Source organism: Leucopleurus acutus (genome assembly GCF_964270905.1).
Source record: "Leucopleurus acutus genome assembly, chromosome: 3".
Lineage (NCBI taxonomy): Eukaryota > Metazoa > Chordata > Mammalia > Artiodactyla > Delphinidae > Leucopleurus > Leucopleurus acutus.
The window spans coordinates 12,059,865-12,085,528 of record NC_139145.1 but is presented as its reverse complement, the minus strand read 5'-3'; the positions used below and the strand labels follow the sequence as shown (position 1 = coordinate 12,085,528).

Here is a 25,664-nt window from a genome sequence, read left to right as displayed (position 1 = left end):
TCCTCTCCTGACTAGCTAACATATGAAGTGAGCGCAAGGGATGAGGGTTTATAAAATATTCTCTTCTTGAAGACAAAAAGAAACGGCTAACGCCCTTGGCTTGGAGACCAAAGCAGCATCTCCTCTACCAAGATGGCGACGGAGCCGAGACGTAATCAGCACGCGCCCCCCTGGGGCCCAGCGCGCAAGCCCTGCGGTGACGTCACGGAGGTGCGACCGGGCCGGCGCCGGGGGAAGGAGGTAGGAGCGGCAGCGGCGCGGGCGGAGCCGGGGGGCGGGGTGCGGGTGGGCCCAGCGGGGCTGCTGGGCCTGGGACCACCTCCCCGGGAGGGCTGGAGATGGGGTGCTCGGAGACGGAGGCGCTTTTGACCACCGTCTCCAGGGCTCCCGCAGGGGCTATGCCCATTTCCCGGAGCGGACGCTTGAGACCCAGAGGGACAGCGTCGTGCTCGAGGCCACCTATCTCCGGTCCTGCTCCTGGGCAGCTTACAGGCCTGGGGGTGACAGAGCTGGGTACGGACGTCCCTGGCCTCTTGCAATGGGATCAGGGCTGGGGAGAGGGACGACGGGCTGGGGGAGCCTAGAAGGGGTAGCGTGAGGACTTCTTGGAGGAGGCAGCGTTGAGTTTCATCTTTTATTCTCTTTCTTACTTTCACATCCAATCAACCACGAAGGTCTTGATTCCCCCCTAAGTGTACCCACTGCTTAGCCAAAGCCACTCCTTAGACCCCCTGTTTGAGCTCCATGCTTCTGTCTCAATCCTCCAGTTCACCTCCTTACCAACCCCAGAGGGCTCTGACGCCCTGTGCACCTTCCCATACCCTGGAATACAAATCCCCTTCCCAGCCTGCCTCCCCCACACCCCTGGGGGCTTGGATCTCCCCACTCCCTTAAGTCTTTCCTTTGATGTCTCCTCCAGAAAGCCCTTTGACACCCCCTCCCCATCCCTCCCCAGGCTGGGTCAGAAGCCCCCTCCCGACTTCCTCAGCGTCCATATGGCCCCATTACAGCTCTGATCTGGAGTTACCACTCTTATTGTCTATCTCCCAACAAGCCTGGGAGTCCCATTCTGTCAGGAAGCCCATCAGCACTGCCTCTTTCCCCAGCATCCCACACATACTAGGTGTACAGTGTGTGTTTACTGAATGACAAAGTGTCTGTGTGTGAGTGTTTATCAAACAGAGGAGAAAAGCTGTCTGTATTAGCTCTGGCTGCCATAACAAAATACCACTGACTGGGTGGCTTAAACAACAGATTTATTTGCTCACAATTGTGGAGGCTGGGAAGTCTAAGATCAGGGTGCCAGCCAGTTTGGTTCCAGATGCAGGCTTTCCTCCGGACTTGCAGATGCGCACCTTCTCACTGTGTCCTCACATGGTGGAGAGAGCAAGCTCTGGTGACTTTTTCTCTTCTTATAGGGACAGCAGCTCTACTAGATTAGGGCCCCACTCTTAAGACCTCATTTAACCTTTATCACCTCCTCACCGGCCCTGTCTCTCTTTTTTTTTTTTTTAAAGGATAAGGTACCATTTTTTTTAATTAGTTAATTTGTATTTTGGCTGCATTGGGTCTTCGTTGCTGTGCGTGAGCTTTCTCTAGTTGTGGTGAGCGGGGGCTACTGTTCGTTGCGGTGTGCGGGCTTCTCATTGTGGTGGCCTCTCGTTGTGGAGCACAGGCACTAGGCGCACAGGCTTCAGTAGTTGTGGTGCGCGGGCTCAGTAGTTGTGGCTCGCGGGTTCTAGAGCACAGGCTCAGTAGCTGTGGTGCACAGGCTTAGTTGCTCTGCAGCATCTAAGAGGGATCTTCCCGGACCAGGGATCGAACCCATGTCCCCGCATTGGCAGGCGGATTCTTAACCACTGCGCCACCAGGGAAGTCCCAGCCCTGTCTCTAAATACAGTCATATTGAGGGTTAGGGCTTCGACATATAAATTTTGGAGGGACATAAATATTCAGTCCTGGCCTGAAGAGGGGGTCAGAAAAGCCCTGTCAGGCTTTGGGATGGAATTGGGGGTCTTAAGCAACACGAGGAGGAGGAGATGCTGGGGCTGAGTCTCTGTGAGTGGGCAGGTTTTCACAGGAAGAAGGGACAGAGGAGGGTGTGTCGGGTGAAGGCATAGCAAGAGCAAAGGCTCAGAGGCTGGAGAGGGAAGTGAGTGGGAAGAGAAGTGAGAAGCTGAGTTTGGACACAACACAGAGTGTGAAGTAAATACTGAGGGAACCCTGGAAATAGATGCTTGTTCATTCATTTGCGCAAAACATTTTTTGAGCCCCTACTCTGCAGGGCACTGACTGAAGCAGTCCCAGCCCTGCCCTCATAGAGCTCCCAGCCTGGTGGGGAAGATGGACATTTGTCGAATAATCCTGTAAATGAACATAGATAGCAACCTAAACAAGTAGCTCAGAGAGAAGTTTATGGTCTGAGAGTCAGGGGGTGTGTCAGGGAAGGCTTCCTGGAGGTGGCAACACCTGAGCTGAGCCCTGAAGTTTAAATAGGAATTAACTGGGTAAAAAGAGGAGCAAAAGTGGTGGGCAGGGCAAGTGCAAAGGCCCTGAGGTAGGAACATGTAGGCTTGAACAGGTAGGCTTGAAAAAAGGCAAGGAAGTTGGTGTGGCTGCTGCTGAGAGAGTGAGGGGGAGATGGAGGGAGAGGTGGCATGTGGGGAGTTTCCTCACCTGACACTTAGACTGTGACCCCCACCCACTTCTTAGTGCTCTTCTGGGGAATCCAGGTGAGGTTTTCTGTTGGGTACATTGTAGATGCTCAGTAATGAATGCTTGATTCAGGGGGCCCAGGAGCAGCTGGGAGAAGTACAGGATCAGGTTGGCATATCCAGCCCTGCCATGGCAGCTCTTGCATCCTGTGCAGGGAGGGACTGGAATCAACCCTACTTCTCAGATGATGGGAGCCCCCTCCCCCATAAGCCACACAGCTAGGAGGTTGGTGGCGGGGGGCGGTTGCCTGGTGGTCCTGAGTCAGGATGGCCCCCATATTCCTTCCCCATCATTCTCGATGCTGGGCCTACTTCTCTAAGGTTCAGCAAGGGACTGAGCTGGAGATTCTCAGTGGGGAGAGGACAACCAGGAGTGATGGACATCAGCCCATTTCCCAGATGAGGAAAACTGAGGCCTGGAGAGCTGAAGGCTTGCCCTGACCACACAGTGCTTGTATCCTCAGTCAGCACTCTGGAGGTGGGGTGATCTTAATTTCTTGTCTTCCCTTCCTCACCTGAAAGGCAGGCTTTAGAGGTGAGACTCCAGGCTCAGCCCTGTGCAACTTAGCCAGGTACCTTGACTTCCCCACCTTCGAAAGGGAATAAGGACAGTCCCTGTGTTTAAGGCTTTGAGAGCATTCAATGTAGTTGGGCCATATAAAATGCTTAGTAGGGGACTGGGTGTGGGGAGGGTGGCACCTCCCATTTGGTGTCATCATTTCCCCAGCACCCAGTATGGGACTCACACAGACCAGCTGGACAACAGCTTTACGATTGTTCTAAAATCTCCTGGCTGTGTGAGCCTGGGCTGGATCACTGGGAACAGTTCATGGCAGCTGCTTACCCAGGGCGAGGGGGATTCGGCCTCAGGGCTGTGGGGCCGGGACACTGAGGCCTCATAGCCGGCAGAGTGGGAGGGTCCACACACAGACTGGCCCGCAGGGATCTAGAGCAACATGACTTGTAAGAGCTGAAAAGTAGAAACAACCCACGTGTCCATCATGGACAGATGGATAAACAAAATGTGGCCCATCCGTACAATGGAATATTTTTCAGACATAAAAAGGAATGAAGCACTGACAGATGTTCAAACATGGATGAACCTCGAAAACATGATGCTGAGTGAAAGAAGTCCAGAATAGGGAAATCAATAGAGACAGAAATTAGATGAGTGGTTGCTGGGGGAGGGAGGTGGGGAGGGACTGCTCATGGGGACGGGTCTCCTCTGGGGGTGATGGAAACGTTCTGGAGCTAGATAGAGGGGACGGTTGCACAACACTGTGAATGTGCTGAATGCCACTGAACTGTGCACTTTGAGATGGTTCATTTTGTATTATGTAAAATTCACCTCAGTAGATTTTTTTTTTTTAAAGAGAGATTAATAAATCCAAAGCCCTTGTTTTATAGACAGAGCTACTGAGGCCCCAAGGGGGTCGTAGCTGCACGGGTGTGAGTCTGGGGCTGCCAAGGGTGGATGCCCCAGAGTCACTGGTCCCTGCCCTCCACTCACAGCGTTCTGAGGGATGCCCAAGAAGTTCCAGGGCGAGAACACTAAATCGGCAGCGGCCCGGGCACGGAGGGCTGAGGCCAAGGCAGCAGCTGATGCCAAGAAGCAGAAGGAGTTGGAGGATGCCTACTGGAAGGATGAGGACAAACACGTCATGAGGAAGGAGCAGCGCAAGGTGGGTGGGCCCTGGGCTCCCACGCCCCACCCATGGGCAAGGTGGGCGGTCAACACAGTAGAAGGCGGTGAGAGGCCCCTGGGTCTTTGGCCTGAAGGGTGAGGAGTCATTGGACATGGAGCAAAGGCAAGAAGGGAGACAGAAACAGAGGCAAAGTCTCGTGCAAAAGCCCTGGGGTGGCCAGGACTTGGCACGTTTAGGAAATGGCAAGCCCTCCACGAGCTTGTCTCTCTCCTTCGTGTGATGCCAGGGCTGGTCTAGACTGGCACAACCTCACTCTGGAGCGATTCCGCACCCAGGGGACACTTGGCAACATCTGGAGACATTTTTGGTTGTCACAACTGGCAGCTGGAGGGTGCTACTGGCATCTGGTGGGCAGAGGCCCAGGATACTGCTCAACACCTGGCAGTGCACAGGATGGCCCCACAGCAGAGTGAGCCAGCCTGACGTCAGCAGTGCCGAGGCTGACACATGCTGATAGATCCTGTTTCAGACCTGCTGACCTGGCCTGGAGGCATTTCCAGGTGTTTATAAGAACACAAAAGAGGGCCAGGATGGTTGGCCGTCTCCTGCGGGGCCCGCAGTGCCACACACACAGCGAGTGGGTGCTAATTGGTGTCTGGAGTGGTTCAGGGCTGATGCTGACCCTCTTGGCCCAGTAGGTGGCACCAGAAACCATTCTTAGCCTCTTCTAGCCCCCTGTGCTGGTGATAGGCTCCAGCTGGGACTGTTAAAGGTTCTGGAATAGCAGTGGTGACACACCATCCCTGCATGCCCAGTTCAGGGGGCGCCTGGGCACTTTTGTCAGTTTTTCCCATTGTCTTTCTGTGCAGGGCTGGATCCTGCCTTGTTTTTAGTCGGAATTGAATATCACTGGTTCCCTCCCCTCAGCGCCCTCAATGTTGCACTGGGTCCATGGAGGTCTTTAAATTTCCTTTTTGACTGTCAACATTTTGACAATATAGGAAAGTTGAAAACCCAAAAGGAAAACTAATGTCTGCCAGGGATCCATTATCTAGACAGAAAAGCCGGAGACCTTTCCACAGTCCGGGAGTGGCAGCAGCCCAGCCAGGGCCCCAGGAGCCCTCCCCAGGCCTGCATCTTGGGCCTCGGTGTCATCCCCATCCTCTAAATGAGGAAACTGAGGCACAGACAAGACAGGAAGTCCAGGTCACAGGGCTGTGAGGAGGGGCTGGAGCCGGGCTGGAGCCAGGCTGTCTGGTTTGTGATGAGGTTTGACTAATAGCCTTGCAAGCGTCCATGCCCCAGGGGTGTGGCCCAGGGAGCATTTGCCTGTCCACTCCCCTGTGTAGCACACACCTGGAAGAATGCACAGGGCAGAGGTCCGACAGGCAATAGGGGCCAGACAGGCTCTCAAAGCTACTCGACCCTGTCGCTGTAGCACAAAGCCACCGTATGCAAATAGGCTAAAACTTTACCAAAACAGGTGGAGGGCCAGAGTTTGCCAACCCCTGCTCTCTAGAACATTCCCAGCCCCCATGCCCCTCCCAGGCAGTCCCCCCGCCTGAGTGTTTTCCTTTTTTTTTTTTTTCGGCCGTGCTGCAGGGATTGAACCTGGGCCACAGCAGTGAAAGCGCCAAATCCTAACCACTAGACCACCAGGGACGCCCCCCCCCCCCCCCGAGTGTCTTACCTGGAGCCATTGATGGTTCTCCTTCCCCATGGGGTGGTTTTCTGGGTTTTGTTTATCCCTCTTCCTGCTGATGGGTGAGGGGGGCCCACAGTCTACACAGCACACCCGGTCCCTCTTTCTTTCCTTACGTGACAGCTGCTTTAAAAAGATACTGTTTTTATGAAAAAGAAACAAATCCACATTTGTTCCAAAACACTAAAAGAAAACGAGCATCTCCCGCCCATGTGACACCAAAGGCTCTTCTCACCCAATGCCATACCCTAAAGGCCATGCCCTCCGTTAAATGGGGTCACACAGCCAGATTTCTGCCAGCCGCCAGCCATCAGCCTTGGGCTGGGCCGTAATTCATCGCCCCGCCCAGAGGTTGGCATTTCGTTTCCATTTGTTCCATATTAAGCAACTCGGCAGTGAGCACCTGACTCTCTGGGTTCCATCTCAGTCACTTATGAGGCTCATTTTTGATGGCTGCAGAATATTCTGCCGCAGCCTCATCCTTCACCCATCACCAGATGCTGCCAATTGCTAATTGGCCTTTATAAAAAACTGCGAGCGTCTTTTTCAAAAAAGTCTGCCGAACGTCAAAGTATAACCGCTCATGTTCCCGCCTCAGTCCCATGTCCCTAGAGACTAATGGCCCCATTCTGTATGTCCTTCCTGAGATTGGAGCCTTCTGGAATTCATTCACTCATTCATCCAGCACACTACGTAAGCACCTACTGTGTGCTGGGCCAGGGCCTGCCTCCTGCCTCAGGGACTAACCAGATAACCGGAAGACTAGAAAACAGGGCTTTGTGGAACACAGGAAACAGCCATGTGGTAGAGCAGAAGGACAGAGAGCCAGGAGCTCAGGATGAGCCAGAGTTAATCAGGAAAGGAAGCTGGCAGTGGTGCTCCAGCAGGGCAGAACAGCTAGTGCAAAGGCCCTGAGGCAAGGCCGTGCTGTCGACAGGGTGAATGTGGGCTGTACACGCACCATGCAGTGGTCGGGGAGCCTCAGGAGGACATTACCTCTGACCGATGGGGAAACTGAGACTCAGAGCACGATGGCCCTACCCCAGGTGTCTGACCACAGACATGGGATCCTCGCAGCTGTGCCCAAACAGCCTTGATCTTTAACCACCACCCTCCCCGTACCCCCAACCCCCCCGGCTTTTTTCCTATCAGGCAGGCAGGTTGGAGGTCAGAGGCCCAGTACGTGTCCTCAGGAACCCCTTTTTCTGGGGCAGTTAGCCCTGTCACGGGGGACACTGCAGCTGTAGGGACTGTCCCTGAGGCCTGGCGGACAGATGGCAGAGTTGCAGGCAGTGAGTGGGCAGGTGGGAGTGCCTGCAGTGCAGGGCCCTTTGGGAGTGCTGGGCGGGAGGCGGCAGAATATTCCAAGCCTACGGCCACACAGCCACACTGCACTACAAAGGAACCAGAACCTCGCTCTGTCCCTGTAGTAGTGGAGGGGCAGCGGCCAAGGACAAGTCCTACAGGCCACATGTCCCCTCGACCAGCTGGCATCCAGGCCTCCCTGGGGAGCCAAGGTGGGATCAGTCCCAGCCCCTGTGACGCTCAGCTGGGAACACTTCGATGGTGCCTCCCAAGGGCTCCTGGCTATAAAGCCAGAAGCGCTGTCCCAGCTGGCAAATGGGTCCAGACCCCAGTGGCTCCTGTCACCTTTGGAATCCAGTACAAACCCCTCCCCATGCCCTTGAGACTCCCCATGGTACCACCTCTGCCCTCCCCACGTCTTCGTCCTCCACACTTCCCCTCCTCCCTCCAGCCACACCAGCCTCTGTGCTGTTCTTCTGTCATGCTAGGTGGTTCCTGCCTCAGGACCTTTGCACCCACCATTCCCACCACTAAGGACTCTCCTCTTCCCCAGCTCTTTTCCTGGCTGGCTCCTCCTCCAGCCCAGGTGTCACTTTTTCTTCAGGAGCCACCCACCCACTGCCTTGGCCAAGGTTCCCTGTTGTTCCCTAGTCATATAGGATGGGAGCCCCCAGGTAGGCTCATCGTGCTCCCATCCGTGTCCCCTACGCCCATCATGGGGTCTAGCACACAGCAAGGCCTCCATCCACACTGGTTGAGATGGAAACTGGACCCCATGCCAGTGGGACGGGGTCCACTCCTGACTCCCAATCCCCCAGGAGGAGAAGGAGAAGCGGCGCCTGGAGCAGCTGGAGCGCAAGAAGGAGGCACAGCGGCTGCTGGAGGAGGAGGACTCAAGGCTTAAGGGCATCAAGGCCCCGCGAGTGGCCACCTCCAGCAAGGTCACCCGCGCCCAGATTGAGGAGACGCTCCGCCGAGACTATCAGCACAAGGAAGCCCCGGACCCAGGTGAGGGCCTCGGCCCACTCTGGAGCTGCCCTTTTACCTGATAAACAGTAGGCAGTGGGCCTACCCCCTGGACTGAGTCCAGACCCCACTCCCCACCTCCAGAGAAGCTGCCTGGGCTCTGCAAGGTGAAGGGTGGGTGGGCGGTGTCTCGGCAGGCCTGGCTCTGAGCACGGACGCCATAGGCACACAGGTGTGTAATTACTCTGCACCTGACCCTGGCCTGTGCTCCCCGGGGTCCCCACAGCTGATGTGGTGCCCCGAGGTGAGGAGACAGCAGCCACGTATGAGGTGCCTCCTGAGTGGTGGGCTGCAGGGAAGTTAGTTTGGGGACTGGGCGGGCAAGACTGGCCCATCCCGAAGGTAGGACTGGGCGGGGAGCTCAAGTTGCGTTTCCATTCTCCCGCATCCTTCTCTGCCTGCCTGCCTCCCTCCCTTTCTCCCCTACTTCTTCCCCTATGGTGTCTCTCATCTCCATGGAACTCTGCGTCTCTGCTTATTTCTCTCTGTTTCTGGTATGTCTCTGTCCCCCGGTCGCTACCGCCCCCAGCCGAGAAAGCCAAGAGCCACTTGGAAGTGCCGTTGGAGGAGAATGTGAACCGCCGCTTGCTGGAGGAGGGCAGCGTGGAGGCGCGCACCATCGAGGATGCCATCGCAGTGCTCAGGTACGGGGCAGGGCCTAGGTCTTTGGGGTGGGGCTTGGGGCCCAGAGGGGAGCTTGAGACTCTGGGGGCGGGGCGGGCCACGCCCCAGCCCCCCTTGACGCCTGCGCCTTTACCAGCGTGGCGGAGGAGGCGGCAGACAGACACCCTGAGCGCAGAATGCGGGCGGCATTCACTGCCTTCGAGGAGGCGCAGCTGCCGCGGCTCAAGCAAGAAAACCCCAACATGCGGCTGTCACAGCTGAAGCAGATGCTCAAGAAGGAGTGGCTGCGTTCGCCGGACAACCCCATGAATCAGCGCGCCGTGCCCTTCAACACCCCCAAGTGAGCCTGGAACTGCGGGAGACGCCCCGTGGCGGCCAGGGTCACGACCCCACACGCCCTTCCGCTGGGTCAGCTCCGAGGGTCACAGAGATGTCTGGGGGCCACGGCGCGTGTCCTGGGGGCCAGGAGGCATCACTGGCCACACCTCCCGCCCGAGGGTCCCTGCTCCAGTGACACCCCTCGCCCTTCCCGCACGCGCCAGTGCCCTGGGGCTGAGTGCCCAATAAAGGCAGTCGGTGAGGCAGAGTGTGCACTTGAAGTCTACGTGACTGGGTGGGTGGTGGGAAAGAAGGGCTGGAATGAGGTGGAATGCACAGGCCACAGCCAGAGAAGACAGGGGCCCCCAACCGCCCTCCTGTCCTAGCAGGCTAGCTGAGAGCTGTGCTCGGCTCCCGGCTGCGCCAGTTATTCAGTGAGAGATCTGTACCATCATCCCCTGGAAGCCTTGCTAGGGGTAGCACAGAGAGGTTGAGGCACTGGCTCCAGGTCACACAGCACTTCAGAGGCGGAACCAGAGGAGAGCTGGAGGCGAGTTGTTGGCACCCTGAGATTCTGGTTCAGAGTCAGCAGCCAGGTCACATACTGTGCTTGGGGTCAGGAGATGCAGGCTGTTCTGCTGTTATTCCAACATGGGAGGCATTTGGAATAACAGGGCAGGCTTTCTGATGGAGGATTTCTTTAGAGCAGGCCTTAGTGGAAGATGAGTCAGTTTCCGTCGCAGAGGCAGGGCACTGGGCAGGCAAGGGCCTGGAGGCTGGAGTGGGCAGGTGGATCCGGGTAGAAAGGAGTATCCCATCAGAGGCCGAATATCTGGGAAGGGCTGGGTGAGAGCTCAACTTAGTTCTGGCTTCCTACAGCTTAGTTGGCCTCAGGGAGTCAGTAGGGAGGAAGGGTAGCTGGGAGATGGGCCCAAGTGTCTGGGGCGGGGTCCACGCATTTACCAGGTCACTGCTATGGGCTCCCATCCAAGTGACACCCTCCCTGCACTCACAAGCCTGCCCCTGCACCTCTGGCCCCTATCCCCCTCACTCTCCACCAGCCCCCCAGCTCTGTCCCCACTATCTCCTTGTTCCCAACTTCTCCAACACAGCAGACTTGTTCCCTCTCAGGCCTATGCCAAGAACTCTATTCTCCCAGGTGTCAAGTCTCGGATGCAGATCCTCACAGATGTCCCCAACTCTGTGGGATCATGGCTGAGCCTAAGGGAGCCAGGCTCTGCCCAGAAGTAGGGAGGTAAAAGTCTTCATGGAGGGAGGGCCTTGAAGGATGGGAGTTTTCCACACAGACAAGGGACAGAAAAGGCTGAAGGAACCACACATGCAAAGGCCTGGAGGTCACAACTCCCGTTCAAGGGCGGGCGGGGGGGGCGTGCCATTAATAATTGGGTACAGCTGAAGTGCAGTATGGCAGGTACCTGAAACAATGGTAGCTGACATAAAAACTAACCAACATATATATATATATATATATATATATATATTTTGTTGTTGTTGTTGTTGTTGCGGTACGTGGGCCCCTCACTGTCGTGGCCTCTACCACTGCGGAGCACAGGCTCCGGACACGCAGGCTTCGCGGCCATGGCTCACAGGCCCAGCCGCTCCGCGGCATGTGGGATCTTCCTACACCGGGGCACGAACCCACGTCCCCTGCATCAGCAGGTGGACTCTCAACCACTGCGCCACCAGGGAAGCCCAAACCAACATATATTGAGCGCTGGCTTAGTTTGGGGATTTCCCCAGGAACCAACTCTGAGACAAGGACTAGGGGGCATGTGAGGGATCTAGGATGGACACCAGGAAGACCCCGTGGAGGTTGAGGGAAGTGAGACAGACAGAAGGAGCCCTACAGGGGGTGCCAACGAGCTGAATCCTCCCCAGAGAGGACTGTGAGAAGAATCCACTGTGAGATGCTGTGAGAAGCATCCACTGGATGCTGGGCCCTGGCCTAGCACATGGTAATGTCATTTAACGGAGCCCCGGGGACAGCCCTGTGTTATATTGATCTTCTTTCTAGATGGGAAAACTAAGTCATCTGCCTGTGTCACATAGCCAGGAAGCACCCAGGCTGTTGGTGAGCCAGCGGGGTGGAGGTGGGGCCCGGAATTGGGGCTTGAGGTGTCAGCCGAATAACGGGTGGAGGAGCCCAGATGGCTCCCCACAAGTGGAGCCATTTGAGCTCCCCCTCTTACCTCTGGGGCCCTTAGGCCAGGGCCTTAATGGGTCTGAGCCTGTTTCTGCCTATATAAAACAGGACTGAAATAGTATCTAATCCTAGGCCATCTCGAGAATCAACGAGATGGTACCTAGGAAGGGCAGATACTGAAGAAGAGCTTGGCAAAGGAACCTCCTGCATGGCCACGTTGGGGTATTTGTGGCCGGCGATTAGGGAAGATCGGGGACCAATGGTGATTAACTGGAGGGAAGAAGCCAGCGGAGCGTGCACGGCCTTGGACACCACGCTGAAGAATGAGGCGATGAATGGGACTTCGCCCCAGGGCGACGGGGAGCCATGGCAGGTGTGTGAGCAGAGAGTAGGAAGAGCACCGGAGCTGCGCGTGGCAAGCTCTGCTGGGGACTTGTAGGGGGACGGCTGGTAGGCCAGAGAATGAAGGTAAAACTTAGGACAGCTGCTGAGAGGGCCGCCTTCATTCCTCACACATAAAGACGACGGTAATAACGACTGTTCTGTTTCAAAGAAAATCCTCTTCTGTCGCTTTCTGGCCTCATCCCCGCGGAATCCCAGGCTCGCGCATGCGTGCAGGCAGCAGGGAATCCCCGGCTTCGCCGCAGTGCGCGGGAGGGGGCGTGAGACGGGAGTTCCGTGCGCTCCCAGCCCTCCCCGCGCGCGTTGCCTTGACGACCAGGCGGTGCCACGGGGACGCCGGACACTCACTGCGCCTGCGCGGGGGTTGTCTCAAAGGCGCCAGGGCTTTCCCGTCGTGCGCGAGTCGGGGCGGGAAAGCCGCGCCCGGCACGCATGCGTGGACCCTCGCCCGACCCCCGCCCTGTGGGCCAGGGAATCCTCACCTGCCGCAGTGCGCACTGGGGGCGGGGCGGGGAAACTGGATCAAACTGGAGTGGGTTTCGCTGAGGCTTGGGTTGGGGAGGGAGCGAGCGCGGGGTCTTCCCCAGGTTCCCGCTCCGGCCCTCGTCGTCGCCTTGGCAACCGGGCGCGCCCGCCGCAGTGCGGGGGCGGCGGCAGCCTCGGGGAAGCCGGGCGGCTCTGCGCCTGCGTGGGGCTCCGCGCCTGCGGCTGGGGTTTCCCTTCGTGCGCCTGAGGGATCGATGGTGGGGGCGGTGTGTGGGGAGGACTGGAGAAGGTGGGCGCTAGGGAAGGGGGTGAGCGTGGAGGGAGGGGCTGTGGGATAGGGGAGGATTGTGGTGGAAAGAGGAGGCGGAGTGGGTGCCCAAGAAGGTAGGGGGAAACGGGAAAGGGTGGGGGTGGTGGGGAGAGGGGTACCGGAGGAGATCGGAGGAGGGGGTGATGAGGGAGAGAGTAGAGGGAGGGGGACAATAGAGGAAAAGGAAGGAACGGAGGAGGAAGTTGGGGAGCAGTTAAAGGACACGGACAGTATGAGGGAAACAAAGAGAAGCTTATTGAAGGGAACACGGTGGGGTGTAGAGGTGACTGGGGGAGAGGACGGACACCTTCAGGACAAAGCACACCCCAGGTTTGCTGAGCCAGGAAATCCAAGTCTAAGATTTCCAGATTTAGAAAAAAAAAAAAAGGTACAGGACACACCAGTTAAACTTGACTTTCAGTTAAGCAATGAATAATTTTTAAGTATGTCTCATTCCGTCCACTGTTTTTACTGGCAGCCCTAATCTTGGTCGGACCACTTCCCTCTCCTCACTGCCCTCCCCCGCCCCCCCCCCAGCCTGTCCCTTGAGGCTTTTTGAAAGCCACTGGGACCTCTCAGATGATGCCTTTGTCCCTCACCTCCCTGGTGCCCCACAGCCCTGCATACTGGTGCCCTCCCATGCCATCTCCCATCCTCCTGGCTTCGAACACCACCTTGAGGTGGAGTCCTGGCCAGGCAGTGAAATGCTCAAAGGCACGTCTCCCACAGCACCTTCAGGTTCTCCTGTGGGCACTAATGCTCTCTCTCTCTCTCTCTCCCCCCCCCGCCCCCCCCATAGCCCCTCCAAACCCTCTGCCTTGGGGCCTGGCCCTGCTGAGGTGACATAATGTCCCCGCCCATGCCAGCTGCCATCACCGCCTTCTCCCTGAACTTCCTGGGCTCCTTACTCTCAGCCTGCGACCCAAGAAGCTCCTACTCCAGACTCCCCCTCAATCTCTGGGCACATAAGCATATAGTAGATACTCGGAAAAACATTGGAGGGTAATTTTATGGAGGCAAGTACTGGGGGGAGTACTTGATTTTTCAACACAGACAGCTGCATTTTCCATCCCTTAGGGCCACACACCCTCTCCGAGCTTTTGTACCCTCCAGCAGCAAAGCAATTTTCCTTTTATCCTCCCCTTTGGTTTCAAAAAGTATAAGACCATAAAACATTATGGGAAAGCTAATAACGGGGAAAGGTCAGCCCCTGAGAGCCCCTGGAGCTGGGCTGCCCCTCACTGCCTCCCCCTCTCCCCACTTCTCATCTTTGCTCTTCATATTTATTTCCCACCGCACCTCCCGCCTGGCTTCTGCTTAACAGGCCAGAAACTCAGCCCCATGGATCATTTTTCCCAGGGGCATGTTATTCTGGTAATGGGTTAAGCAGTCCTCAGATGGGGAACATTTGAGCCCCTGATTGTGCTTTTAGTTTCAATGTCCTAGGCGGTGCCCCTGCAGAATCAGGCCCTGCATCTTTTGTGCCATGTCCTAGGGGTGCTTTCTGGGGCAGCTCACTGGACAGAGGGTGATGCCATCCCTTTATTTGAAGCTGGGTAACTCCTGGGGTGGTGCTGGATCAGAGTTGGCCCCCTCCTCTCATCAGCCAGGCCCAAGTTGCACCGGGGGCCCCCATTCCCCTGGGGGAAACAGAAGGTGAATAAGTGAACAGACCCGCTCCCACCAGGAATGAGGACAGTAACCTAGGATGATGTTGCCAGATAAGGAACGACTCTAGGCAGGAGGTGACATTGGACCGGGCTTCTGAAAGACAATAAGAGGTGAGGAGAGCCAGGAAAGGGTGATCCTGGAAGAAGGAACAGCAGATGCAAACGCCCCTGAGGCTGGACAGGGTGACAGCTGAAAGGCTGGGGTAAAGGGCCCCCACGTGGGGGCCGGACCACGTGGCCTTTTCAGGAGCGGGCTGAGTCAGGATCCTCCTCTTGGTTCAAGCAGGAGATTGCCTGTAATGTGGGGCAGGACATGACCAGTCAGTCACATGGGTGAGGATGGAATTCTGTGGCTGCATCACAGAGAAGGGACTGTGGGGAGACACTGGGGACACATGAGCTGCGGGACTGGGAGGGGACGTTCTGGGGGACCCATGGGGCAATTGTGGGTGTTCAAGGGCGGGGGACACCCCAAATGATGCGTGCCCTGCCACCACTGGCTCGCGACTCTCCCTCACACGGGCCTCAGCATCCCACCAAGGGCTGGAAGCCACCCCCAGGGAGGTGTTGGGTGAGGCCCCTCCTCTGTCGAGTCCCCGCTGTTCCCGCAGCCCTCCCCCTCTCTGCCTCCACAATGCAGACCCCAGAGGGCCCCTGCCGCTTTGTTCTCTTTCCCTCCACACATGGTCACGGTCACGCTGGCGGCTCCCTCTGAGCGCGGCTTACACACATAATGGGAGGGGGGAGAAAGCGTTCCCAGTCGCCCCCGCATCCGCCCCGCGGTCCGCCTCCCCCAGCCCAGCCCGCACCGCGGAATCACCGCCTCAGGACCCCGCCCGGGAGAGCATTACCTTTCACGAGATGCTAGGGGTGGGGAAGGGGGAGGGCTATTTTTAGAATGAATGGAAGAAAAGAGGGGAAAACAACAACAACAAAAAAAAGGATGGAGGCTTGTAGAAGCCTTCTGGCTCCCAAGAGGAAAGCCCCCTCACCCCAGGCCAAGGCAGAAGGGGGTGGGGGCTGTTTCAGAGACGGGGCGGGCGGAGCAACGGGGGCAGAAGGCGAAGAGGGAGAAGACAGTGGTCTGAGAGGGCGCCGCGCTTCCTCGAGGTAAGGGGGAGAGCTGGAGGAGACCAGGAAGACGTAGCCGGCAGCCCTACAGACTCCCGAGAGCTGTAGGGACCCCAGAGGTGGGCGCTGTCCAATCCAGAGACTCCGAGAAATAGACTCGGAGAGGGGCCTGGGCAGAGCCAAGGTCACTGGAGGGCTGAGCCCTAGACTCAGTGTCCCATCCCCTAGTGACCCAGACCTCGGGAGCCGCATTGTTCTAATTTGGCAGAGTGACCTTCACAAACCCTGCCATCCAGGCCTCTGCGGTTCATGTTCGGTGGGGTCCCGGAATCGTGCGGGAAGAGGGCGAATATCAGGATATCACTATGCAACAATAACACGGAGAAGTTTTCTGTGGTTTGTTTTCTGACCACCCCGGGTCCCTCCTCCCTCACTGGGACCTTCCAGTCCGGGCAATATCACCAGCTGCTCGAAACCCCCGGGTTCCCCCTGTAACTCCAGGCCCACTCAGGGTATGTGTGTGGGGGGAGGTTAATTGCCTTCTTCTGTCTCCCTGGCCTCTGCTCCTTCCCCGGACCCCGGGAGAGGCCCCCAGAGTGAGGGGGGCAGCCGTATTCTGTGCTGCTGGGTCTCTGGGCCTTGGCCAGAGGCTCCCCCGGTCTGGGTCTCAGTTTCCCCATCTATGAAATGAGCGCCGCGGGGTAGCGGCGGCAGAGGGTCCTCCCGGCTCTTTGAGCATCCTAGGAGATTTGCTGGCACGCCCCTGCGAGGAGGGGGCTTGCGCGAGACCAGAACGGGGATTCCCGCCCCCCACTTCTAGAGCAGCGTGGCGGGGGAGGGGGTCGCGCGGTGGCAGCCTCCGGCTGCCTCTCCCTCTGCGCGGTCGGCGCCCCCTCCCCGGGCGGCAGGGCGGGGCCCAGAACGGCGGGGAGGGGGTCAGCTCTGCGGCGGCGCGCGCACACCCTCCCGGCTCACACGCCCTTGCCCGGCGGTGCACTTGTCTTCGCGCTCGGGCCAGGCGCGGGGGCTCCAGCTGCTGCGGCCGACTCCGGCCGGTGAGTAGGCAGTAGGGGGGTGGGTTTACAGGGTGGAGGTCTCAGCGGCGCTCCCCTTCTCCTCGGTGGGAGTATAGGTCTGGGTTTGCCCGACTCGGGGAATTCAAAGGGGGAGCTGCGGGAGGGAAGGAAACCCCTTCCATTCTCCCCCAACACCAAGCCCCGAGTCAGCTCCAGGGCCCCCAACCCCTGGAGAAGGGGGCTCCCGCTCCCGGAATTTGGGATGCGGAGACATCCTCCCACGGAGGAGAGGGTGGAGACATGGGCACCCTCCCGCGCCGCCCTCCGTGTGTGTGTGTGTGGTGGGGGGAGGACTGGTCCCACTGCCCCTCCCCATTACCTCCCCCTCCCCCCCAGGCCTTTCTCTCCCACTGTGTGGCAGGGATTCCCCCGGCCGGCCTTGCTGCAGAGTGGAAGGGAACCCCCTCCTGCCAGCCTACTGTGCGTTTGAGCGCCTGCCCTTTGGAGCTCACGCTCTTCTCTCTTCCCTGAGCTTCTTCTCCTACCCCCACCCCCATTGACAGGGAGAGAGGCCCAGGGAGGGTTAGCACTTAGCCAAGGTCATGCAGCTGGGCAGGAGCAGAGCCGGGTTTGTGGCTCACTAACCTCAGAACCCAGCGGATGGTGTCAGCTCTAGGGTCCTCCGCTCCCTGCATTTAACCACAGGTGTGAGGGCCCTGTCTGGGGACCCTGGAACTGGAGGAGGGTTTCTCTCACTCTCCCCAAGTCTCTCCGCCCTGCTAGAGGCCCAGACAGGAGTGAATGCAGAAGCCCCACCACCACCACCTGGCTCCCTCCTTTTGGCTCCGAGGTCCCTCGTGCCCCCTAGCCCCTCTCCCCAAGCCAGCCCAAGACCTTGAAGGAAATCCCTGGGACGTGGGGGGGATTCCAGATGGGCAGGCCGAGCATCGTGAGCCCGTAGAATAATGTCCAGTCTGATTCACCCATCTGCTGGTTGACCTTCTGTCATCCCCCTGCCCTACCAGGGCCAGAGTCAACTCCAAAGTCCCCCTGGCTAGAACAGGCAGCCCCTGAGCCATGCAGGCGGCCATTGGCTCCCACCCCAGACGCTGGCAAAAGAAAGGACAGCTGTGATGTTCACAGCCAGCTGAGTTTTCCCTTCAGTCCCATTCTGGGGTCTCCCCCACCCCTCTGCACCATGGGGCTGCCCTGTGTCCCCTTCTGCCCTCTCCTCCAGGGCAAGACGGGCACTGTGGTCATATGGGGATTCTGGAGACAGCCCTGTATAGACAGCGAATACTGTGAGGGAGCTACAGTTCCCAGGGCAGCTGCAGAAAGGGGAGGACTTAGGGGCGGCCAAGAATAGAGCCAGGCAAGCCAGAGGTTCCTGACTCCTTTATCCTCACACCAGCCCCTCTTAGCCTCACCCACCCAGCTCTCCCTGTGGTGAAGGAATTGGTGGGGGCAGGGGGGGGAGAGGAAGAAGACAGGGAGCTGCATGAGGAAAGGCAGATAGAGCGTTCAGTGTCAGGGGAAGGAGGGGGGCCTCCAGGGAGGGGGCCTGGGGGGAATGTATCAGCCGGGGTTCATCAAGGGGCATGCGGGAGGAAACAGGGCTCCACTGGACAGACAACGCCACTGATCCTGAGTTTCCCTAAAACTTACAAGGTAACCCAGCTTGTCAGAGTGTAGATCTGTTCTAAAGACCATGGCCGTCTGGGAGCTGTCCATCCCCTGCCCTCCTGGGGCCCTGCTCCACCCCACAACCCATGTCTGGTCCTTACAGGTCAAGGGGGAAAGAAAAGCGGCCACAACCCCCTGACAGCCAAGTGGTAGCCCAGCGGGACTGAAGGGGACAGGCCGTTTGGTGGTGCCTCATCAGGAAGACCCCTGCACCCGAGGGAGGGTGAGTGAATCGCAAACTCAGGTCACATTTGGGGGTCGGGGGCAGGGGACCAGGAATTGGATAGAAAAACTGGTGATGTAAGAAAAAAGTGCCAACCTTTGAAACAATACTAATAATTTAATAATAATTATTATGAATATGCATTCTAGAGCCCCCTGGAGAATCACTGTCCACTTTCTTTGATCACTGGTGGTGGGGAACCTGCTCAGAGAGGCTCGGTGATCCACCCAGAGTCACACAGCCAGAAGGAGGGAGTTGAACTGGGTTGGAGGGACCCTAACCCCCACGGTCCCCACCCCCCAGATCCCGTGGCCTCACTCCCTGGGGACAACCCTTGGGGAGCAGCTCCTTTGCTGCTTCTTTCTCCTGCAAATGTTGATGGACATTCTGGCGTCGGCAGTGAGCTGCCTATGTGAAGAGGACAGAAGTGCCAGTCCCAGATGTGTGGGATCATTTAGTCAAGCAACAAAGACTAAGCAGTTATGGTATGCCGGGCCCGGGACTGGGCACTGGGAACACAGCAAGGACTGAGGCAGGGCCAAATATGCCCTTGTGATATGTGCTGGGAGGAAAATAAAACATGGAGATGTATTAGAGAATGACTGGGGCATAGGGGAGGCTCCTGTAGTTGGGCAGAGGGACCTCTCCAGGGAGCTGACCATGAGCTAAGACCTGAAGGAGGAGGAGTAGCCAGCCAGGCAAGAGCTGGGAGAGCAGCATACCAGGCAGAGGGAACAGCATATGCAAAGGTCCGGAGGTGGAAAGAAGCTTGGCATGTCTGAGGAACAGTGAGGAGGCTGGTGTGGCTGGAACAGAATGAGCAAGGAGGAAAGTGAGGGCAGGGGTGTCTGCAGGAAGGGGCTGAGGTGAAGGAGTGGAATGCAAAACACTGGGGAGCCATGGAGAGTGTGTGAGCAGGGGAGAGACATAGTCTGATTTATGATTCTCAAAAGCCCCTGTGGCTTCCGTGGAGGACAGGGACTATTGGGGGCAGGAGTGGAAGTGACAGAAGGCCAGAGGGGAGGCCAAAAGGGCATCTGAGTAGTCAGCTGGGCCAGGACCAGGGTGGGGTCTCAGGGATAGAGAAGAGTGGGCAGATTCTGGGACTGAGCTGGCCATGGAGGATGAACTGTTTGTGGCCAGGTTTCTGCCTCATGCTGAGGGACCATGGGGAGGGAAGGAGGGATTCACTGTGCCTGGGGAAATCTAGGAAGGCATCCTGGAGGAGGTGTTCTTGCTCTTTGAGCTGGGTCTTGAAGGGTGAATAGGAGTTTGCCAGTGGCCAATTGGAGCCATGCCCGGGATCTATCCATACAGATGCCGTGCAGGCCACGGGGAGCCACTGAGCACTAGGAATTAGCAGCAACATGATCATATTTTAGCAAGGAAAGATCCCTGTGGGGGCCTAGCAGAGACTGGACTGGAGCCCGAGCGGTCAGGAAGGAGCTTTTGAAATGGCCCAGGTCATGATCAGGCCAGTAGCAACTGGGAGCATCCAGTCAGCCATCACAGTATGTCTGGCACGTTTAATGGGGATTAGCTCCCTGGCCCCTCCCCCTGCCCTTGGAGGATCCTCGTTGCCCTGCTGAGGAAACTGAGGCTCAGAGAGGGACAGTCTGTTGTCCATGACCACTGTATGAGTTTCCAGGGGCTGCTGTAATAAATGACTACAACCTGGGTGGCTTAAGACAGCAGGAATACATTCCCTCACATTTCGGAGGCCAGCAGTCTGAAATACAGGTGTTGGTGGGGCCACACTCCCTCTGAAGGCTCTGGGAGAAGCCTCTTCCAGCCTCTGGTGGCACCAGATGTTCCTTGGATTGTGGCTGCATCACTCCAGTCTCTGCCTCTGTCTTCATGTGGTCTTCTGCCCTGTGTGTGTGTCTGTGTCTTCTCATGTGGTCTTCTTGTAAGAACACCAGTCATCGGATTAGCACCCACCCTAATCCAGTGTGACCTCACCTTAATTTAACTACATCTTTCAAAGACCAATAACGTGGCGAAATGAGGTCACATTCTGAGGTCCTGGATGAACTGGAATCTGGGAGAGATACTGTTCAAACCAGAACAACCATGCAGCAGGGCGCTGTGCTTGACGATCGAGCCTTTGCCCCAGGGCTTATGCCAAGGCAGGGGCTGTAGGGATGGGGACAGAGGGGTGGCCTGGAGCGAATTTAGGTGGACAGGCCTGGGGTCCCATTGGATGTGGGGGACTCTGGGGGGGAAGAGTTAGTCTGGAGCCTTCCAGATCGAGAGTGAGGAGGGAGGGAGGAGAAGTGAAGTGTCTGGAGCAGCGACGCCGCTGCCAGCTGAATGAACAAGACAGCCCCAGGGCAGGTCCCCTGGTGGATGTGGCAGGGTCTCCCAGACCTTGGCTGCTTGCAGGAACTCCGTGCTAATGACAAAGCCGATTCCCTGCCTGCGTGTCACCCCCAGGCTCCCACCTCCTCCTTCAGAGTAGGGACTGAGGGTTCCTCACTGGGCTGCCCGCGGCGAGGACCAGGGGATGCCAGGCACAGTCCCTTTCCACCCCTCCCTGGCCTCATTTCCGCTGTGAACCATCTGCAAGGGCCAGTTGTATATATTTATTGATTCAAGGTCTTATCTTGCCCACTGGCCCGAAACCGTGAGTTTGGGGGATTTTGTGTGACTTTGTCCACAAGTATCCCCCGCTTGGGGTGCGAACCCTGCAGGAGGTGCTCAATAAATGCCGATAGAATAAATGAAGCTTCTCCAGGTCCCTGTACTGGAGAACCCAGGAACAAGCCCTCTGTGATGCCTGCCCCAGCTGCACCCGCCCCCCCCCCCGACCTTCCTGTCCCCTTCCTGCCCTCATAGTTCACAGGACACTAGGGGGCTTAACCCTCCAGGAGTTCCGCTCTGCTCAGAGCCCTCCCACACACAGCCCTGTGAGTGGGACCCCTGCCCGCCTCTGGGACTCGCCCCACCCTGTTTACTCCTTCTCTCCAGCCCCACTGGTCTCCCTTCTCTTCCTCCAGCACACCCTCCTCTGTCTCACCTCAGTACCTTTGCCCTTGCAGTGCCCTCTGCCAGGTGTACCCTTTTCCAGCTCTTCCGGGGTGGCCCCTTGGCCCCTTTCAAATGTTCTCTTTTCCGAGAGGCCTTCCCTGACCATTGTAGTTAAAGGCTCCCCATCCCCATTCCTATTTTTCTCAACTTCATGGGATCCTTTTCCAATGCTTTTGTGTGGAAGCCTTAGTAGTCCTTTACGTGGAGAGGTTTGTTCCCTTTCTCTAGAAGATCAGCTCAAAGAGGAGCAGGTTTGTATCTGTCTCAGACTCTGCATCCCCAGCACGAGACTTAGAGAAGGAGCTCAGTGGGTATGTGAATGAATGGGTGGATGAATGAATGAATGAATGAGAGAGTGAGTGAATACCTTCCCCACTCTGCTATCCCCACACTCACAGGGGACTCAGGGTCCTGCCTCCTTCCAGGCAGTCATTGGTTAGACCCAGGATGGGTCTGAGATTTCTGTGAATGCGCAGCTTGGGGGTGAGGGGGCAGGTGGCCAGTCTGCCCCTCCTCAGGCCACTGCCTCTGGGTCCTTCAGTTCCTGGGAGGTTCTCCCAGGTCTCCTGCACCCAGACCCATGGCAACTGCCCTGAACTTGTGGCCCAGCCCTTGGGCCCCTGGAGGAGGGGCTCTGTGTTTAGCCTCCACCCCCTCACCAGTCTGTAGGTCATTTTCTGGGGCTGAGTCCTGAGGGCCTCCCAGCTGAAGTTCATTTGCATGTTCCTCAGGTCCCTTCCAGCCGACTGTGGGCTGTTGAGAGGCTGTCTGGAATGGAGACTCAGGTATATCCCACCCAGAGCTTCACTTTCATCCACCCCCTACCTTTGTCCACCAATGCCAGCCTTGTCTCAGAGGGGTGAGATTCAAGCAGATAGCATGGCCAACTTGGGCAGGAGGTGACGGTCACCAGATTGACTGTCAGCTCCTTGAAGAAGGTCCCTGATTCCTCAGGGCAGGTGAGCCCAAAAGGGAAATAGGGATGTTTCCGGAGAGAGAAGGTGGATGCAGAGCCTACAGGGCCTGGGCAGGGTGGGAGGGCTGGAGAAGCCTCTGGGGGCTGTGGCCGATGCTTTTGTGAATTTCTGGATGTTTACCTGTTGGACTTGAATTCAGAAAGCATCAGATGCTGCAGGGACACCCGTAGGCACGGTGAGCATGCTTCTCGCGGGGCAGGAACCCATACGGGGGCAGGCTCAGGCTGTCAGGGGACAGGGCATTGCATGCGGCACAAGGATGTGTGCCAGACCCTGAGAGAGATGTGGGTGGCTCCATCACTGTTGTGCTTTAGAAAGAGCTCCCAGTGGCTCAGGCAAGGGAACAGCAAGTGCAAAGGCCTGGAATGAGCTGAGGGGAGTCTGAGGAGGCCTGGGATGGGGGGCTGGTGAGTGGATGAGTGGGATGCAGGCTGGAGCAGGGTTGAGAATGCATCCCTTTAGGGTTCCCACAACCCCACTCCTGGAGCCCCTGTGGATACAGCAGGGTGGTCCCCAGGCCTCTACTTCCCACCTATTACAGACCTGTGCACTGTCACCATGGCTAGGCCTTCTTCAGGGTGTCCCCGACAGCCTGGGCTAAAGAACAGGCTCTCAAGAGGAGGGAACAGGAGTCCCATCTGCTGACCCCTGGCCATCACCTGGCTGTGCTCAGCCTCACGACCATCACTGCCCCAGGACACTACCCCCTGCCCAAGCAGCTGTCCGCTCATTTATTCATTCAGCTCAGCTATTTTCTGGGTACCGCAGAAGAAACAAAACAGATCAGCTGCCCTCAGGCAGTGATGAGCAATCAGATGTTCCTGACCTGGTCCAAAGCTCAGGGCCAGGAATAAAACAGATGGGGGGCTGGGAGAGAGATGGGGGGAAGCTGCTGCCCCCAGGAGCCCCTGGGCTGGGGAGGACAGAGCCAGACTCAGTCACCCAGGTGACAGGGTGGGGACAGGGTGAGGCTGAGGTAGTGAGGCTGCCTGGAAAAGGAGGAGGTAAGGGCTCCCCACCTTCCAGTCCCCACGGCTCCTCTGAGCCGCCATTAACATTGAATGAATGTTGCCCAAGGCCATCCTCAGTGCCAGGGGAAAGGGACACCATTTGCGGGACCCCCAAAATAGTCTCCTGCTGTTCTGCCATCCTGGCATTGGTTTGGGGAGTTAGGACTGGGGGAGGGGGCTAAGTCTGAGTGGGCGCTCTCCTTCCAAAGAAGATTACCTTTGCCCCAGCAGGCACCCCCCTCCACCCCTGGAAGCCCCCATACCCAACTCCGAGGCATCTTCTACTTGCCAACATCCTGCTTCCCACCCCAAGACTCCCCCACACGGAGAGGACTTTGATGAGGTCATTTCAGGAGGGAGATGTCCAGTCACTTTGCAAAGTTGTCCCCTCAGCAAGTGCGTGGTGTGATCAGCCCCCAGGCGCGCAAATGTTGAGAGGTGGCTGGAGTTTGGGGACCTGATTTTGGAAAAGGAGTGGTTAGTTCTCAAAGGCTGTCGAGGTCGGGAGTTTTCGCTTCGCTAAGGTCCTCTCCACGGCGCGGGGCAAGGGTGAGTTTGAGGAGCAGCAGCTCGCTGGGGAGCGAAGGGGGAAACGGGGAAATGAGGGATCTTTAAATAGAGGCGGGGCTTGCGGGGTCGCCGGGGGCGGTGCCAACCCGGGATCGGCCAATCGGCTGCGCCGCCGGCGTCGCACCGCCCCCTCCTCTCCCTGCCCGGGCGGGCGCTCGACCCCCGGCCGGGCCCGTGGGCAGGGCGGCGGGGGATGCGCACGCTGCCACCGCCCCCGGCCCCACCAACCCGGGGCCTCGCGCCCGCCCGCTGCTGCCCGCCCCGCCCGCGACCCCGTCCCCGGCCCCTGCCTGGGGGTCCGCGGCCGCGCGGGACCCTCTCCCCTCCAGCCTCGTCCGCCTGCCCAAGACGAGTCCCGCAGGTACTGAGTGGGATGGGCAGGGGCACCCAGGGCGGCATGTCCCAGAGTGAGATGCGGTTTTGGGCAGGGGCTAGGAGGGTTTCCGTGGGGTCCGCAACCCAGGGGATACGGCAACGGGGGGAATGTGTGTATGTGCACTGCCCGAGTGAGGAAAGATTCACGGACCCCCATCCTGGAGGGGGAGGGTACTGGGTTCACTTTGGCGGGGGCAGAGCAGTGAGTCTCTAAACTCCATAGATACGGTGGAGGAGCTCTCGGGGTGGAGGCAGTGACCCAGGACTGACATGGTAATGGGAGGAAGGAGACCCTCACCACTGGCCCCTGTATCCAGCCATTAGGGGCAGCACGGCCGGGGTCGGAAAGCCGGGTCCCCCAGCTCTCCCTGGACAGAGGTTGGGTACCCAACACAGTGCACTGCTTGGGCTGTCCTGGAGGGTGGGGCCACAAATGTGAGTGCTGAAGGCTGGGGGTGAGCCAGAGATGCTAATGGAGATGCATCAGAGTGGAGGGCACTGGGGACAGCAGGCTAGGGCAGGCTAATTGCACCCTGTTGGCTGCTGGCAGGTTCCTGACGGGTGGTGATGGGGGGAATGCCTAAGGGATGGGGCAGTCAGCCAACGACTTGCTGCACCCACTGTCGGGCAGCCCATGGGGTTGGAAGGACGGACAGATCCTGTCCACCCTGCAGAGCTGTGGCCCCAAGAGTGCTGGTGGAGGTGTGTCCGAGGGTCCTACCCCACCCTCCGCAGGGACACACAACCCACAATTCACCCACATATCCTGGAAGGTTCTACCATGTGCTGCTCTGGCCATGATTCCTGGGAGTAATGGGGTGGGCATTTGCCCCAAGGAGGCTCTGCCTTGGAGACTGATGGGCAGGGGTCACGTTCTCCTGGTCCAGCTCTGAAGGACAGATCACAGTGTTCGGTAGTGTCACCACAACAGGCGTACCTATGGCTGAGTGCTAAGCATTTTCCACATGAGATCTCACTCCATTGTGGCCACTGACCCTGCTGGGATGGCACCGAGACGCCCCTTTACTAAAGAGGTAAATGAGGAAGTGGCAGTGACTTCGTCCTGGCTGGGACACCCAAAGGTCCCTCTGCAATCAACCCATCATTTGTAAAAGAGTTCACCCGAGGGCCTTTCGGGTCTGGCCATTTTCTTTCTCTTCCTGTTGGGTGGGACAGTTCGGAGGAGTCGGCCTCCGTGCTTCCTGCTCTCTGCACACCTTCGCCCACTCCTCAAGAGCCCTCCTGGGTCCCCCCGGCCCTGCTCGGCCTACAGGTTTCCCACAGCATCTCGTGGGATGGGACACGAAGGCGGGGTTTTGCTCATCCCCTCACCCCAGCATTC

The 25,664-nt window shown here is 58.0% G+C and overlaps 2 protein-coding genes across 4 annotated transcripts in view; both read left to right on the top strand.

Moving 5' to 3' along the window:
- The first annotated feature begins 201 nt into the window (after positions 1-201).
- On the top strand, positions 202-9,590 carry CCDC124 (coiled-coil domain containing 124). 3 transcript variants are annotated; one of them, XM_082835574.1, is made up of 5 exons: positions 202-240; positions 4,227-4,396; positions 8,186-8,375; positions 8,923-9,037; positions 9,154-9,590. In XM_082835574.1, exons 2-5 carry the CDS (start codon positions 4,238-4,240, stop codon positions 9,359-9,361), a joined length of 672 nt encoding a protein of 223 aa, XP_082691700.1. In that variant the 5' UTR covers positions 202-240; positions 4,227-4,237; the 3' UTR covers positions 9,362-9,590. The 3 variants fall into 3 exon arrangements, with proteins under 3 accessions (XP_082691700.1, XP_082691702.1, XP_082691701.1); XM_082835576.1 differs by lacking the exon at positions 202-240 and adding an exon at positions 494-513; XM_082835575.1 differs by lacking the exon at positions 202-240 and adding an exon at positions 3,052-3,192.
- An 8,740-nt stretch (positions 9,591-18,330) lies between these two features.
- Positions 18,331-25,664, top strand: part of KCNN1 (potassium calcium-activated channel subfamily N member 1) — a gene marked incomplete at its 3' end in the record, with an annotated part of 29,644 nt that continues 22,310 nt past the window's right edge. Inside the window, exon 1 of the mRNA XM_082835328.1 lies at positions 18,331-18,360. The remainder of the gene's footprint in view (positions 18,361-25,664) is intronic.

Excerpts from the sequence above, each read along its gene's own strand:
- CCDC124 (XM_082835574.1), top strand. The coding sequence starts at position 4,238 with ATGCCCAAGAAGTTCCAGGGCGAGAACACTAAATCGGCAGCGGCCCGG. Across the intron at positions 4,397-8,185 it reads TGAGGAAGGAGCAGCGCAAG|GAGGAGAAGGAGAAGCGGCG; the intron begins GTGGGTGGGCCC and ends CCAATCCCCCAG. Across the intron at positions 8,376-8,922 it reads CAAGGAAGCCCCGGACCCAG|CCGAGAAAGCCAAGAGCCAC; the intron begins GTGAGGGCCTCG and ends TACCGCCCCCAG.